Below are 18081 nucleotides of genomic sequence, written 5' to 3'. Positions count from 1 at the left end.
ATTTACTAGGATGACTTTGTTCACACCCTTGTTTAGTGTCTGGTAAACTACTCTTTGTATTTTCCAATTTCATGTTCCACTCCTACCATTTTTAATATTCTCCTAAACATACTGTATACTGTTAGAAACAGATCGATACCTCTGTGTATATTTGACAGGATGGTAAAGTCCTGAATTTACCTTGCTGTTACTTATTAACATGTTTTCTCAGTCAGTATAATAAAAGGTTGCTTTCCATAAGACAAAATTCAATTGCAAAATGGGTCGCCTTCTGCTGAGTTTTACTTTGCTCTTTTACGCTTTATCTCCAATAAACAGTGACTTTGTGATTGAAGGCATAAGAAATATACAGGTTTGTATATATAATGTGCTTTATAATTGATTGGTAACTTGCTTTCTTATGTCAATTAGGTTAATTTAAGGAAATACTATTATATATTGACCATTAGGCTAATTCCTTTCCGGCACATTGACTTGGAGGAATTTTAGCCTATTCCTCCCTACAAAACAGCTTCAACTGTGTTCTGCTGGTGGGTCTTTTTCCATGAACTGCATGTATCAGGTCCTTCCACAACATTTCTATAGGAATAAAGTCAGGACTATGACTTGGCTATTCCAAAACTTCACTTTTCTTCTTGTTTAACCACTCTTTTCTAGAACGATTTGTGTGCTTTGAGTCATTGTCTTACCGTATGAACTACGTCCCCTTGAGAGTCAGCTCATGGACAGCTGTCCTCACATTATATTTTAGAATTTGTTGCAATAATTCAGAATTAATTGAATCACTGATGGCATCCAACTTGTCCCAGATACAGCCAAACAGGCCCAAGCCATTATATTACGACCACTGTGTTTCACAGATAGTATGAAGTTTTTATGTTGTATTCAAATATTTGATGTTTCAAATTTTTTGTAGCATTTTTGCACCTATTAGGTAAATTAGGTTACTTGTTTTTTTCATTGGGTTTTTTCAGGGATTTTTTTACATTTATATTGCTTTATTGATACTGCATTCTTACCTCTTTTTGCTATGTCTTGTTTTAAATTAAGCTGTTTTGTTTTTCATACTTCCTAGTATTTGGCTTTAACAAAAGTTGATTGATGCAGTCATATATACGAGATTACAAAGGTAGATTACAAAGGTTTTTAGTGCGTTTTCACAGCGGCCATACAAATTTAACATTTAACAGTAAATAGAAATGTCCATATCTTTGAAACCATATAGCGGATTTTGAAAAAAGAGAAAATAAAAAAAAGCCAGGGAAGCAACAAAAATTAAATAAGAACAAAAACTGGACACATTTGACCTGAAGAAAGGTTCTCAATCCTTTCATCTCTTTCCTTTTTTTCACCCCTTTGCCAGGAATTTATCTTTTGCAATGTATTAGCTTGTTATATCTAAACATTAATTAATCCAGCCTGCTCTCCTGCCTTGTCTGTCTATGAAGTGCATATAGTACATCATCCATCTTTCCACACAGACTTACCTCTACTCCTAGCTTCCACTTGGTATGTCTTTCAACTAACCCCAGCTTTACCCATCCCCCCCTCCACCCGTGTTATTTATGACCTTGGCTTGATTATATGCATCTGTTCCACTCTTAATTCTCTGACCAAGCTGAACAGAGACCACTCCTCTCTGCTTCACACCTGAATGCACTTGTACATATATTGCATAGCACAAGTCTGCAATTACTTTAGTCTGCAGTGTGATTCCTATAAGTGTGTCCTAGAAGTGTGAAGATTAATGTAGAATTAAAACCAGAATTGAACCAGAAGGGAACTGAAGGTAACTGGCCAATCACTGTAAACAATGTTTCTGTTGTTTTTCACCTTCACCCCTATAATCCTTCACTTTCTGCTTACTCCCCTAATCCCTATACCTAGTAAGGAACTGTTCATCTCTTCCTCAATCCTCCCCATCCATCTCACCTCCTCCTCAGAACTGTTCCTCAACATACAATCCTCTGTCTCCAAGCACAGACAGCCACCTCACACCCTCTCCTGCTCCCACCTGCTAACACTTTCTCTGATCCTTCTCACTGCTGGTGATATCTCTCCAAATCCTGGTCTTCCTCACCACATCCCCACAGTCAGTTATTCCTCCCATCCACGCTCTATCACAAATTTCTGTAACCTCTCTAATCTTATACCCATTCGCCCAGCCCCCACTTCCCCAGTCCCACTAACAGGAGCTCTATGGAACGTTCGTTCTGTCTGCAGCAAACCTTCCTACATTCATGATCTTTTTATTACTAACAAACTTTCCTTCCTCGCCATCATCGAAACCTGGCTCACCCCTTCTGACACAGCGTCTCCTGCTGCACTTTCTTATGGTGGCTTCCACCTTTCTCACACACCCCTCCCCAGCAGCGAGCATGGTGGAGGAGTTGGTTTTCTCCTGTCAGATAACTGCTCCTTCACCCCAATCCCACTTCCACCCTCCCTTCCTTTGAGGTACACTCTGTGCGCATCTACTCCCCCTCTAACCTCCAACTGGCTGTCATTTACCGCCCCCCAGGGCCAGCCACCACCTTCTTTGACCGCTTCACCACCTGGCTACTTCATTTCCTTTCTGCGGACATCCCCACTATCATCATGCGCGACTTCAACATTGACACTTCCCTCTCAGCTGCCACTAAACTTCTATCTCTCACTTCCTCCTTTGGCCTCACTCAATGGTCTTCTGCAGCCACTCACAAAGATGGTCACACACTGGACCTCATCTTCACCCGCCTCTGCTCCCTATCTAACCTCTCTAACTCACCTCTTCCTCTTTCTGACCACAATCTACTTGCATTCTCTTCCCTCTCCACTCCCTGTCTACAATCCCCACCCCACAAACTTGCACACCCTTGCAGAAATCTTAAACACCTCAATCTACACTCACTCTCTGAATCCCTCCTCCATCTCACAGACATAAGTTCCCTACACAATGCGGATGACGCTGCCGCTCTATACAACACCACAATAGCTGTAGTTTTGGAATCTCTTGCCCCTCTCACACATACCAAAGCTCGCAAAATCAACAGACAGCCCTGGCACACCAGCCTGACCAAAGAACTGAGACGAGCTTCCAGGGCTGCTGAGTGCAGATAGAAAAGATTCCACTCCAACAAGCACTTCATCGCATTCAAACAGTCCCTCACTGCTTTCAAGACCACACTCACCGCAGCAAAACAAACCTACTTCTCATCTCTCATATCCTCCCTGTCTCACAACCCTAAACAGTAATTCAACACCTTAAATTCTCTCCTCCGTCCCCCAGGACCTCCTCCCTCCCCAATCATCTCAGCTGAAGACTTTGCCTCATTTTTCAAGCAGAAGATTGAGAACATCAGAGATAGTTTTAATTGACAACCCCCAAAGCCCTTCCAACTACCCAGCCCTCCACCTCCAAAACCAATTTCTCCACCATTACAGAAGATCGACTCTCCACTCTACTCTCAAGATCGCATCTCACCACCTGTGCACTTGACCCGATTTCATCCCACTTCATCCCAAACCTCGCCACAGTCTTCATCCCAACCCTAACCCATCTCTTCAACCTATCACTAACAACTGGTGTGTTGCCCTCAAGCTTTAAACATGCCTCAATCACACCTATCTTCAAAAAGCCATCTCTTGACCCATCCTCTGTATCTAGCTATCACCCTATATCACTTCTCCCCTATGCCTCAAAACAACTGGAACAACACGTCCATCTTGAACTGTCCTCCCATCTATCTTCCTGCTCCCTCTTCGACCGCTTACAATCAGGCTTCAGGTCACACCACTCCACTGAAACTGCCTTAACTAAGGTCACCAATGACCTATTAACCGCCAAGAGCAAGCAACACTACTCTATCCTCCTCCTCCTGTCCTCTGCCTTTGATACAGTGGACAATTCCCTGTTGCTGCGGACCATCTCATCCCTTGGCATCACAGACTTGGCCCTATCCTGGATCTCATCATACCTAACTGACCAGACATTCAGCATCTCCCACTCACACACCACCTCCTCACCTCGCCCCCTATCTGTAAGCGTCCCGCAAGGTTCAGTTCTAGGGCCCCTGCTCTTCTCCATCTACACCTTTGGCCTGGGACAGCTCATAGAATCTCACGGCTTTCAGTATCATCTCTATGCTGACGACACACAGATTTACATCTCTGGATCAGATTTCCCCACCCTACTAACCAGGATCCCTCAATGTCTGTCCACTATTTCATCCTTCTCCGCTAGATTTCTAAAACTTAACATGGACAAAACAGAATTCATCGTCTTTCCCCCATCTCATGCGACCCCCCAACGAACCTATCCATTACAGTAAACAGCTGCCCACTCTCCCCAGCCCCACAAGCTTGCTGTCTTGGGGTAATCATTGACACTGATCTCTCCTTCAAACCACATATCCAAGACCTTTCCACTTCCTGCCCCCTACAACTCAAATATATTTCAGGGATCCGTGCATTCCTTAACCAAGAATCTGCAAAAACCCTAGTCCATGCCCTCATCATCTCCCACCTCGACTACTGTAACTTCTTGCTCTGTGGCCTCCCCTCTCGCACCCCTCCAATCTATTCTAAACTCTAATGCCCGACTAATCCACCTGTCCCCCGCTATTCCCCGGCCTCTCCCCTCTGTCAATCCCTTCACTGGCTCCCCATTACCCAGAGACTCCAGTACAAAACCCTAACCATGACATACAAAGCCATCCACAACCTGTCTCCTCCATACATCTGTGACCTTGTCTCCCGGTACTTTCCTGCACGCAAGATCACAAGATCTCCTTCTCTACTCCCCTCTTATCTCCTCTTCCCACAATCGTATACAAGATTTCTCTTGCACATCACCCCTACTCTGGAACTCTCTACCACAACACATTAGACTCTCGCCTACCATCGAAACCTTCAAAAAAAACCTGAAGACCCACCTCTTCCGACAAGCTTACAACCTGCAGTAACCACCGATCGACCAAACCGCTGCACGACCAGCTCTACCCTCACCTACTGTATCGTCACCCAACCCTTGTATATTGTGAGTCATCGCGGGCAGGGTCCTCTCTCCTCCTGTACCAGTCGTGACTTGTATTTTTCAAGATTGTACTTGTTTTTATTATGTATACCCCTCCTCACATGTAAAGCGCCATGGAATAAACGGCGCTATAATAATAAATAATAATAATAATAATAATAAGTATCTTGCAAATGTGCATTGTGGCAGTGAAAAGTGTTCATATTTTAAATGCTTCAGTTTGGAAATGATGATGGTCTACAAATCTTTACAACTGATTTGCACCCCTAAATGAAAAGTATTTTGCACAGTTTAATTTTTTGTTATTCTTTTTTTGTTTTACAGAAAAGAAGCATTGGAAAGGTAAGATGTTTCAACAAATCAGACATGCAGAATTTCCAATACTACTTTCTTTGTGTACAACATCTATAAAGAGGTCTGGAAACTGGTAATTTGCTTTATGCAATTTGTACTAAAAATAATGTTTGGTGTGTTGACAACCAAGAAATATTTTTTCCTGAGCATTCTATATGGTGCGCAGAAGGATACAATTTACCTTCTTAGGGCTCATTCAGATGTTTGTTTTTTAACAAGTTACAGGTCTGTGAGAGCCAGAAATCTTGCATGTTTTTAGGTGACCAAATACTTATTTTCCACCATATTTTGCAAAATAAATCTTGATTTGTTTTCTCATTTTGACTCTCATAGTTGTGATCTACCCATGATGTCAATTACAGGCCTCTCTCACCTTTTCATGTTTGAGAACTTGCACAATTGGTTGGTGACTAAATACATTTTTCCCCACTGTATTCAAAAAACAGTATGAGTCTCATCAGTGTTTTGGATCCAAGTTTCATCAGTGTTTGGCTCATGTGTCAGTTTTTACCATCAGTGATCTTCACGTATGGAAAAAAAAGCAATGATTTTAGTAAACAGCACACAGACTGTATACTGAAGCCATCTGTCTGCTGTTTGTGATTTTCACGTACTCATAGACTTCTATTGGTAATTTTGATCTGTTATGCCTGAAAAAAACAGACATGTGAACAGCCCCTAGAATATAATGGGTATGTGTATGCGTTCTATCCGTAAAAATCACGAATAAAACACGAACGTCTGAATGAGGCCTTTTAGCAACAGATTAAATAAGTCAGAAAGTACTATACAATTATTTATGGATACAATAATAACAGGCACATCCATACATTTTGTGTTCTGCAGTCGGTGAATGATATAGAAGTCTACAGTATAATTATCAGCAGTCAGGTGACATCTCGTTTTGCCCATAATGTCATCACAAGCAGAGCAGTCAATCGAGCTGACACATCAAAAGAGGCCATGTTTAATGTGGATCTGCCCAAAACAGCCTTTATTACAAATTTCAGCATGTAAGTGCAACATTTTCATGTTTTTATTTCCTACAAATATGTCAAATTGTACAATTTATTTAGGGTAGTCAAATGTCAATAATTAGGTGTCAAGCAGATGTCTTCTTTTTGTTGCTCTTCTTGTTCTCGTTCTTCTTCTTGTTCTTCTTCTTGTTCTCACTTTTCTTCTTGTTATTTTTCTTGTTCTTCTTATTCTTGCCTGGAAATTGAAACTTCCAGAACACATATGGTTGGCCACTTGGTGATGCTACCAATATGTTTCTGATAATTCACTTCTTTATTCTTGGGGTCTCTTTTTTGAAAAAAAAAAAATGGTTGTGTCTTTGCTGAAAATAGAAAGTAGGAATCTGCTTGCTTTGTGCTTGACATTGATAGGTGTTGATGATCGCAATCTGATCCCCATTGATTTGGCACGTTGAGTCAATCTCTTTTATAAGAGTCCCTTTAGGAGACCGTGTTATTAGGAATTAGTTTAAAAGTTGCAGACTTTATCTAATAATCAGCAACCCAATTATGTAGATACTAATTGGAATTGGGTATTACAGGATAATTGATGGAGTAACCTATCCAGGAGAAATTAAAGAAAAGGAAGCCGCTAAAAAACAGTATGATAAAGCTGTATCCAGGGGCCAAACAGCCGGACTTGTCAGGTAAATGCTAATCATCATTGTGTCAAGAGTAAAGCAAAGATTGATGGTTCAAAATAAGGATCACACAACCAGGGGTGGATTAAGGGTAGCCAGGGCCCCGGGCTGTTCAGACACTGTGGGCCCCCCCGGTCATGTAACGGGGGTCATGATATACCCGAACCAGATTATTCCAGAAAAATTGTCGGGCCCTACTCTACTGTAACCTATTAAATATTTGTTAAAATCTGCAATACAATTTAGGTATATTTTGACCAATAATATCACATACAAGGAGCAAATACCACCGCACCATGACCAGACCACAAATTACAACCACAGTGATCGAATAATATCACATACAAGGAACAAATACCGCAACACCATGTCAAGACCACATATTACCACCACTTGGTGACCAAATAGCACATACAAGGGACAAATACCACAACACCATTTCCAGACCACATATTACCACCACATAGTGACTCAATACTACAATACTGATCAGTAATAAAAAAAACCAAAACACAATACTATCACCATAAGTGCCAGTATTCACAGGAGATCTGTACTTAGTATGCAGTGTCTGTGTAGAGGTAATACAGAGATCACTGGTGGTATTATACACAGGAGCTCTGTATATAATGTATAGGTAATACAGTGATCACTGGTGACATTGTACACAGGACCTCTGTATACAGTATACAGTGTATAGTGTCAGTGTATAGGTAACACTGACTCACCAGTGACGTCACCATATGATTTCCCCATCCTGCCCCATCTGTCTCCATCGTATCCATCCTGCCCCATGATCCAATCCTGCCCCATGTCTTTCATTCTGCCCCGTGTCTCCAATCATGGCCCGTATCTACCTTCTGCCCATGCCTCCAGTCCTGCCCCCAGTGTGTCCAGCAATCTGCCCCAGTGTGTCCAGCATATTACCCCCAAGTGTGTCCAGCATATTACCCCCAGTGTGTCCAGCAATCTGCCCCAGTATGTCCAGCATATTGCTGCAGTGTCCAGCAATCTGCCCCAGTGTGTCCAGCATTGCCCCAGACAGTGTCTCCAGCAATCTGCCCCAGTGTCTGACTCCAGCATATTGCCCCCAGTGTGTCCAGCAATCTGCCCCAGTGTGTCCAGCATATTGCCCCAGTGTGTCCAGCATATTGCCCCAGTGTGTCCAGCATTGCCCCCAGACAGTGTGTCCAGCAATCTGCCCCAGTGTGTCCAGCATATTACCACCAGTGTGTCCAGCAATCTGCCCCAGTGTCTCCAGCATTGCTCCAGTGTCTCCAGCATTGCCCCAGTGTCTCCAGCAATCTGCCCCAGTGTGTCCTCCAGCATTGCCCCAGTGTGTCCAGCAATCTGCCCCAGTGTGTCCAGCAATCTGCCCCAGTGTGTCCAGCAATCTGCCCCAGTGTGTCCAGCAATCTGCCCCAGTGTGACCAGCAATCTGCCCCAGTGTGTCCAGCAATCTGCCCCAGTGTGTCCAGCATTGCCCCCAGACAGTGTGTCCAGCATATTACCACCAGTGTGTCCAGCAATCTGCCCCAGTGTCTCCAGCATTGCTCCAGTGTCTCCAGCATTGCCCCAGTGTCTCCAGCAATCTGCCCCAGTGTGTCCAGCATTGCCCCAGTGTGTCCAGCAATCTGCCCCAGTGTGTCCTCCAGCATTGCCCCAGTGTGTCCTCCAGCATTGCCCCAGTGTGTCCAGCAATCTGCCCCAGTGTCTCCAGCATTGCCCCAGTGTCTCCAGCAATCTGCCCCAGTGTGTCCTCCAGCAAGACAAAGAGCGAGACAGAGCGCGAGAGCGAGACAGAGCGCGAGAGCGAGACAGAGCGCGAGAGCGAGACAGAGCGCGAGACAGAGAGTGAGAGTGAGCGCGAGAGCGAGACAGAGAGCGAGAGCGAGACAGAGAGCGAGATAGAGAGCGAGCGCGAGAGCGAGACAGAGAGTGAGACAGAGCGCGAGAGCGAGACAGAGCGCGAGAGCGAGACAGAGCGCGAGACAGAGAGCGAGACAGAGAGCGAGACAGAGCGCGAGAACGAGACAGAGTGCGAGAGTGAGACAGAGCGCGAGAGCGAGACAGAGCGCGAGACAGAGAGTGAGACAGAGCGTGAGAGCGAGACAGAGAGCGAGACAGAGAGCGAGAGCAAGACAGAGAGCGAGACAGAGAGCGACACAGAGAGCGAGACAGAGAGCGAGACAGAGCGTGAGACAGAGCACGAGAGCGAGACAGAGCGCGAGAGCGAGACAGAGCGCGAGAGCGAGACACAGAGCGAGACAGAGCGCGAGAGCGAGACAGAGAGCGAGACAGAGAGCGAGAGAGCGCGAGACAGAGAGTAAGCGAGACAGACAAAGCGAGACAGAGAGTAAGCGAGACAGACAGAGCGAGCCAGACAGAGAGCGAGATTGAGTCAGACAGAGAGCGAGGGAGATTGAAAGAGACTGACAGAGACAGAGCAAAACGGATGCAAGAACCTTCAGGGACTTGTCAGGAGGGGAACAATGTCCTGCCTCCTCCTCACTGCACAGTGCAGTCACCTCCAGCCCCCGCAGCCTGAGCTCCTACGTCGTCCTATCTCCTGTCCTGCTCCTGTATGCAGGGCTCAGGGAGGGAAGAAGCAGCGTCCTGACTTTCTCCTGCTCCTCTGAGCAGGAAGAAGTCGGTGCCCTGCTCTGTGAGGTCTCTCCTGCAGACACAGGCTACTTTCACACTAGCGTTTTCTGCAATCCGTCACAATGCGTCGTTTTGCAGAAAAAACGCATCCTGCAAAAGTGCTTGCAGCTTGCGTTTTTTCCCCATAGACTTGTATTGACGACGCATTTGCGACGGATTGCCACACGTTGCATCCGTCGAGCGACGGATGCGTCGTGCTTTGGCGGACCGTCGGGAGCAAAAAACGCTACATGTGACGTTTTTTGCTCCTGACGGACCGCTTTTCCCGACCGCGCATGCGCAGCCGGAACTCCGCCCCCACCTCCCCGCACCTTACAATGGGGCAGCGGATGCGCCGGAAAAATGCATCCGCTGCACCCATTGTACAATGCAGCAAACGCTAGCGTCGGAATCTCTCCCCGACGCATTGCGACGGGGAGATTCCGACGCTAGTGTGAAAGTAGCCACAGCGTGCAATGTGGGCGTGTCTGCAGTTGGACCCCTGCAGCTCAGGTACAGTTCCGGGCCGGCATTCAGCGTCCCGGTCTATAGAACAGACAGCTGTAGTGCAGGGAGATCAATCACGTCTCTCTGCACTACAGTGGAGCTTACCTATATCGGCGTGCTCTTTTAATGCTCTTTTTATGCTACTGTCCGGCGGGCATTCACAGACGATTAGCAGAGGGTCAATCTGTGCGGTAGCCCAGGGCCCCCCCACACCACTGGGCCCTGGGCTACCGCCCATATTGACCCTCTGATAATCCGCCCCTGCACACAACACCATGGGTGGACCATCAAAAAGTTTTGTGTTTAATATTTTAATAAGTTTTCTTGTTTTCTTTAATGCAAATACCTGAAATGTATTTACAGTAAAGAGCAATTTTACACAAATTTCCATGTTATTTTGAAAGAATGTATTGGAAACTACAGTATACTACATGTAATGTTCCATATACTGTACCTGTTGTACTGATATAAAGTAATGATCGCTCGTTTTACAGGGCCTCTGGCAGGAAGACTGAGAAATTTACTGTGTCAGTTAATGTGGCTCCAGAAAGTAAAGTAACATTTGAGTTGGTCTATGAAGAAATGCTGAAACGTCACCTTGGAAAATATGAAATGTTCATCAAAGTTCAACCAAAAACTCTTATCAGAAAATACGAGGTACAGTTCCTGCAGTGACATTTTAACATTAAATATATATATACTGTATATTTTTTAACTAGCTTACGACCAACCACTGTAAATCAGTGGTGGACACTGATAGAAAAGGGCCCCCTGTATATAACAGTGTATGGGACCTTTGCTTTACAATAGTCCTGACTATGAGAGAAGCTGCTAGCTTATTTGGAGGTGATCGGGGCCCCCTCACCTCTTGGGCCCCTGTGTGTGGTCATCTATAAGCACTTGTCCAATTTTTAAAATGTTTAAATACATTTTTAGCTATTTTAATTCCTGGAGCCGGATTTCCATAATTTTTTAAGTTTTCAGCGTCCTGGTAGTGACGCTATTTCCGAGCTCGGATCTTTCCTTGACCACAGTGATTTGATTCATAACGGGTGAGCTGAAATGTTTTTTTTTATACGTACGTATATCTTCAAATTGTACCCAAGGATGAACCAGACTTGTGGAAGTCCACAATTCTCCTAGGAGAAATTGTGAACAGATTTTGGGTTCCATTTTTTCCTGTTACCCTTGTGAAAAATTTTTTTTTTTGTCTAAATTAAAATTTTTGTGAAAAAAGTTAGATGTTCATTTTTACCTTTCACGTTACAAAAATTCCTGTGAAGCACCTGAAGGGTTTAATAAAGTACTTGAATGTGGTCTTGGGCACCTAAAGGGGTGCAGTTATTAGAATGGTGTCAGTTTGGGGTATTTTCTGTCATATAGGCCCCTCAATGTCACTTTAAATGTGATGTGATCACTAAAAAAATTTTTTGTCAATTTTGTTGAAAAAATGAGAAATCACTGGCCAAATTTTCACCCTTATGACATCCTAACAAAAAGGAATTATGTTGTAAAAATTGTGCCGAAATAAAATAGACATGTGGGAAATGTTATGTATTAACTATTTTGTGTGACATAACTCTGATTTAAGGGCATAAAAATTAAAAGTTTGAAAATTGCAAAATTTTCAAAATGTTTGACATAACTTGCGTTTCCTTGCCAAATTTCCTTTTTTTTTTACAAAGAAATATTACCACTATCATGAAGTACAATATAATACGAAAAAACAGTCTCAGAATCACTAATAAACATTCCAGAGTTATTAACACATAAAGTGACACTGATCAGAATAGTAAAATCTGTCCTGAAGGTGAAAACAGGCTTGGGGCTTGACATGGTTATAGAAGAATGAGCATGTCGCTAGTTCTAACCATTTTAAGGTTTCCAAATCTTAAAGCAGTTCTAAGATGTGGCATAAATTAGCAATTGTGCATATTTAATGCAGCGTTTTACCATCCAACACTTTGCTTTTGGCAGCAGAAAAATCTGCTGTAGATGCTAAATGTGTGCACATACCAAAGCTTTGTGGCTGCGATGGAACCAAGTTCAAACAAATATACGTTAATCAGTAATTTTTTATTCTTTGTATTTCAGATTGAAGTAAACATACACGAACCTCAAGGTATCAGCTTTCTAGATGCCCAAGCATCTTTTCTAACAAATAATCTGCAACCTGCGATTGAAAAATCTTTCTCTGGAGAAAAGGTAAACATTTTTACCTAACTACAAAAGTTGTGAAATGCAAGTATGGATAGATGCGAATCTCACATGTACAGTATTGAGCCTGCTAGGATAATATATTGTGTATGTTTATATATGTCGGCATATAGTGTAAGTGGATCGCCCCCAGACACAGGGCCACGCGTTTTCGGTACCGGGCCTCTCTGGTTCGGTTCCGAGGCTGTCACAGTGGCTAGACCCGGTCCGCGACCCTGCTAAGGGGCGTCCAATAAAGGTGGTGCAGTCTGTCAGGGGTTCGTGACGCCACCTGTGATGTTCGGTCAGGGTGACCGACGCTGCTGAGGGGTCCGCTGGGGTGATGGAATGGCAGCTCGATGGTATACCTTCCCACAGGTGTAGTGTGTCCCCAGGGCTTCCCAGTAAGGTGGATGGTAATGGTGTCAGGTGCAGGCAATAACGAGGACACAAGGTTGCAGTCTCTTTACCTCTTTACTGTAGACTTCAGGATCCTCAATCCAGAGCACGTTTAACAGGGCTATCAGAGACCGGCCGGTCTGATGGGCACTTCCAGAGCTTCCCTCACAGATGGAAATCGTTGCCCACCACTAGCGCCTGTGTGTTGTAGTCCTACCCTGCTGAGCATTCGGAATAGTCCTCACAACTGCTGTTCTCGTTCGTTCGTTCTCTACAGCTCTCTCTTTAGTTCCAGATATTGCTAGTTTCTCGTCCCCCAGATATGTTATGGCTAGGACGCACCCGTATGACGGGAAGGCTTGGAGGTCTTCCGGGACCCTAGAGACGCCCCTCTCCCAATGTTGCCCCCTATGTCTTCTTAGGAAATTTAAGGTAGACAGCCAACCTATAATTAACTGTCCTGCGGAGTTTGAAGTAAGGCCTGAAGTCAGTTACTCCCGCGGTGTTCCGGCCACCGGCTACGCGCCTCAGTAGGATGTTGCCTCGGTCTCACGGCACGACTCCTACTGGTACTCCTTTTTGCTAGATCTCGTTTACACTGTTCCACAATATCCTTCCTTTCTTGTCTCTTTCTTAGGATACCGCCGCAAGGTAGTGCAGGCGCGGTTCCGTAACGTTCTGTTCTGTTCGCTAGGCACCTGCCAGGTTCCCACGCCTGACAGGGACCCCCCTGTGTCTTCTCCCTGCAACACCCCCTGCCACGGGATGTTGCCTGAATCCAACCCAGTCAGCTTCTGACTAACTTTCTATCCAACCCCTAGTTTTACCAGTGTGAGGAGGGGCCCAATAAATAAAGCCTTTTGCTCCCCCTAGTGGCCGGAGTGTGAAGTGTAATGTGTGCTGGTGATACCTGGTCAGGAGAATTCCTTCAGTGCCATCAGACGTACCATCACTCCCCTTAGTGGCAGAGTGTCATACTGCAACAACCAGATCTCTGGGGCGCTGCATAAGTATAGATGCTTGATTTTGTTATAAAGCTTAGAGAATAGCATGATCTATAACTAGAAGTCCATGTGTTGGGTGTTCAGGTTCACTGCATCTGGGAAGATACTGTATAAAGTATAATGTTCTTCTGTCAACTCCACTGTCATGTCAACTATGTAATTCTTTTATGATTTTTATGATTTAAGTTGTGCTGCTGTGATACTATAATTTCCCACGGGATCAATAAAGTGTATCGTATCGTATCGTAAAGTGAGATCATCATTGAGCTCATCATATGTGTTATTATATAGTCACATAAATATAATTTGGCTTTATGTCTTTGGTGTCTTCAGGGTCATGTCTCTTTTAAACCCACCATAGACCAGCAGCGATCATGTGCCAACTGTACAACCACTTTACTGAATGGAGATTTTACGGTGACCTATGATGTTAATAGAGAAAGTCCTGGAAACATACAGGTGACGTGTAATAATTCGAATTCACACGGGGCAAACTTGGGTTATTAAAAGTTGTCATACCAATTGCATATATTGTTCCCAATCTATCGGATAGGGGTTGACTTTTTAATTGCTGAGAGTCTGACAACAGGAACTCCCACTGATTCTTGGCTATCTCGGGAAGACCACTGGAGAATGAATTTAGCAGAGGTGCCTGTTCTTGTGGGTCTGTGGGTATCCCAATGGTCATACCCCCTTTAACAGTAAGTCAAGGGCAGACATACCATTGGTGCAACCTGTGCAGCCAAACAGGAGCCATAGAGATAATGGGGCCCATTTCCACCTTCAAAGCAGGCAACATTGTCATTAAGATGAGCTACTACAAAGGGCCTATACAGTATATTATTTTTACACAGGGGTCATTCTGACTCCATAACTGGGCTGCGAGTGTGTTGCTCTTGAGACAGCATTTCTATGGATCTCTGTATAGAACCAGTAGTCACACGAAGGAACTTCATCAGATAGCTTAACTCGACTGCAGATGTGTAAGGGGAAGAGGAAAATCTGTTTGTAATGAATCTGTTTGTAATGAATGTCTACTTATTAGTATTGCTACACCACTAAGAAGTATTACCATTGTTTGTAATATTGGTACTGCTACATCTCATATGTATTACCATCTTCTGTACGTATTGTATGTATTGAATCGGGACAGTATACTATCACGGATGGCCACTAGATGGGGGGCATGCTTATGTTTATAGCTCATAGATAGTGCAAGCAAATAGTTAACTGTAGGAGGGGCACGGTGGGATACGTTAGAGAGGTCTTCCCGGTTTTAGTCAGTGAGGGCCGGGGCACTTGTGTAGCACACTAGGGCTATCTAGCTCAGGGCCACACCATGCCACATAATGTTGCAGAAGTGTGGGCCCAGCATCTAGCATCCATGGGGGCCAGAGCACAGAAGAAAGTACAGCAGCAGCAGAGCTAGCCCACGCAGAGTGACTGGGGCTGTAGCACTGAGGAAGGAGGCTAAGCAGAACAGGAGCAAGTAATCCAACATGTGGCAGATTTTTGCGTGGGCCACTATTCTTAGGACCGGGGCGAAACGACAGAGAATACCCCCACAAGAAGCATAAATTCTGGGCATTGAGGACACTGAGCAACCACTGCAATAGGCAAAAAAGACAATTCTGAACCGGAGATGAACCTCAGACGAAGATAGATGATGAACACTGACACATGAGGAAGAAATGAGGAGTTTACTTTCATCAGAGCTGGACTACAGAGAGAGAGACAGGACAAACTTCTAAAAGGGGCAAACCTGCTTGCATAGCAGTGTAACAACAACAATACATAGATAATACACTACTGTATTATTCCCAAGTCATGGGACATGACAGGGTCTCTCTTATGTTTATGTCTGCCCCTGCAATAAGATAGCCCTCATCCAGTTGATAGGGAATAACCTATTAACTTAATGCAATGCAATGTTAATAACAGTATGAACTGTTCTTTTGAAAAGCTGAAAAACTTCTTTAGGATTTAGGGTATGTTCAAACAGCTCTTTTTTGCAGCAGTTTTTTCTGTATGAAAAATGCTGCATCCATTACACATGTTTTTGATGTTTTTTTAATGCATTCAATAGAATGGGTAAAAAATGCAGCCAAAACACTGAAAGAATTGACATGCTGTAGGTTTAAAAAGACTCACCGCAGCTTAAAAAATGCAAGGAAAAAAACACAGCAAAAAGACCGTAGAGTGTACAAAAAGAGCTGTCTAATCCTCTGTGAAGCAAACTTTCCCTAATGGTGACTGCAGGCAAACAGCATTTTAGCAGGTAAACTTTTTAAAGCCGGATAATCATTTTGAAGAAAATAACAAAAGACTGGCACTTCCAGATAGGTTCCCAGCAAACCGGAGATCGCCTTGTCGTTGGTTGCAGGGCACGCATGAATTGGCCAAATTATGTGCTAAGTATCTCCATTTTTTCTTATTATTTAGAGCAGTAATGCTATTCATATTTCAAAATTACACGCTTGAGCATTATAGAGTGCAACTTCATTTGTCAGGTCACTTACCGTATATACTCGAGTATAAGCCAAGATTTTCAGCCCACTTTTTTGGGCTGAAAGTCCCCCTCTCGGCTTATACTCGGGTCATATACCCGGGGGTCGGCAGGTGAGGGGGAGCAGGGGCTGTGTAGATATACTTACCTGCTGCGAAGCGGTCCCTGCAGTCCCTGGCTTCCCTGGCGCTGCAGATTCTTCCTGTACTGAGTGGTCACATGGAATCGCTCATTACAGAAATGAATAGGCGGCTCCACCCCTATAGAGGAGGAGCCGCATATTCATTGCTGTAAATGATCGGTAACTGTGACCGCTCAATTACAGGAAGAAGCTGCAGCGCCGGGGAAGCCAGGGACTGCAGGGACCGCGCCAGGAGCAGGTGAGTATACGGGGAGCGCAGCGCTGCGCGATATTTACCTGCTCCTCGCTCCGGTGCGGCTCCGTCTGCAGCGTCCTCTAGCAGTGACGCTCAGGTTAGAGGGCGCGGTGACGTAGTCAGTGCGCGCCCTCTGCTGAGCGTCAGTGCTGGAGACGGAGCCGCACGAGGAGCAGGTAAATATTGAAAGCGCTGGCGTCCTGAGCAAGAGAGGTGAGTATGTGATTTTTTTTTTATGGCAGCAACAGCAGCAGCATTATATATATGGGGCACAGCTTTATAAGCAGCATCTATGGGGCCATAATGAACGGTGCAGAGCAATATATATGGGGCACAGCTTTATAAGGAGCATCTATGGGGCCATAATCAACGGTGCAGAGCAATATATATATGGCACAGCTTTATAAGGAGCATCTATGAGGCCATAATGAACGGTGCAGAGCATTACATGTGGCACAGCTTTATATGGAGCATCTATGGGGCCATAATGAACGGTATAGAGCATTCTATATAGCACAGTTGTATATGGAGCATCTATGGGGCAATAATGAACGGTATGGAGCATCTATTTTTATTTTTGAAATTTACGAGTAGCTGCTGCATTTTCCACCTTAGGCTTATACTCGAGTCAATAAGTTTTCCCAGTTTTTTGTGGCAAAATTAGGGGGGTCGGCTTATACTCGGGTCGGCTTATACTCGAGTATATATGGTATTTTAATGGCTTTACATCTTTGGGAACCTTATGAGGGTAAAAGACAATCAAAAGACTTTACATATGATCAGCAAATCACTTTTACACTGCAAATCAAAAATTCTTTCATTTTGGTGTTTATTTAGCATGTGCACATAGCCTTATACTGTATGTCTTACCAATGTAAGTCAATTTGTGGTTGCCTATTAGTGTAGATTCACTTTTGGTAAAAAAAAAGAAATATTTTTTCTTCGTTTGCATTTCAGGTTGTGAATGGATATTTTGTTCACTTTTTTGCTCCCCCTAAATTGACTAGTGTTCCAAAAAATGTAATTTATGTCATAGACAGAAGTGGATCAATGTGGGGTAGAAAAATGGACCAGGTAAGATATTTTATACATAATTTTGTTGTAGTGTATGTGTTGCAATAGCTTTCTATTTTTTGCATTACACTTTCTGACTCTGTACATCTGTTAGCAGTGACAATATTTATGACCATATTAAAAAGTTTCAAATCCAGCTCCTAAAGGACACAAATTATACAAATTATACTATATCTACAAATAACGTACTGCCAAGAGTCCTTTTACTAATAGCCCTTATTCACACTTGCGTATTTTTCTAATATGGATCACTTCTGATTTTGTCTCCATATTGTTTTAATATTTGATATATACTATGTTCTGAGTGGTCTGGTTTTTTTTCCATATTTGTTCAGATTTTCTGAAATTTC

At 44.0% G+C, this 18081-nt stretch overlaps 1 protein-coding gene across 1 annotated transcript in view; it reads left to right on the top strand.

Annotated features, from left to right (window-relative positions):
- Nucleotides 1-216: 216 nt before the first annotated feature.
- The window catches only part of LOC138647652 (inter-alpha-trypsin inhibitor heavy chain H3-like), an 80743-nt gene continuing 62878 nt past the window's right edge, over nt 217-18081 (top strand). The window contains exons 1-8 of the mRNA XM_069736818.1: nt 217-352; nt 5339-5356; nt 6215-6381; nt 6927-7031; nt 10670-10832; nt 12270-12380; nt 14108-14233; nt 17615-17731. Of these exons, the coding sequence (XP_069592919.1) occupies nt 260-352; nt 5339-5356; nt 6215-6381; nt 6927-7031; nt 10670-10832; nt 12270-12380; nt 14108-14233; nt 17615-17731 (900 nt within the window). The 5' untranslated portion in view covers nt 217-259. The remainder of the gene's footprint in view (nt 353-5338; nt 5357-6214; nt 6382-6926; nt 7032-10669; nt 10833-12269; nt 12381-14107; nt 14234-17614; nt 17732-18081) is intronic.

Source organism: Ranitomeya imitator, chromosome 8, assembly GCF_032444005.1.
Source record: "Ranitomeya imitator isolate aRanImi1 chromosome 8, aRanImi1.pri, whole genome shotgun sequence".
Classification (NCBI taxonomy): Eukaryota; Metazoa; Chordata; class Amphibia; order Anura; family Dendrobatidae; genus Ranitomeya; species Ranitomeya imitator.
The sequence above is the reverse complement of the archived record's forward strand: the minus strand, read 5'-3'. Positions and strand labels throughout refer to the sequence as shown.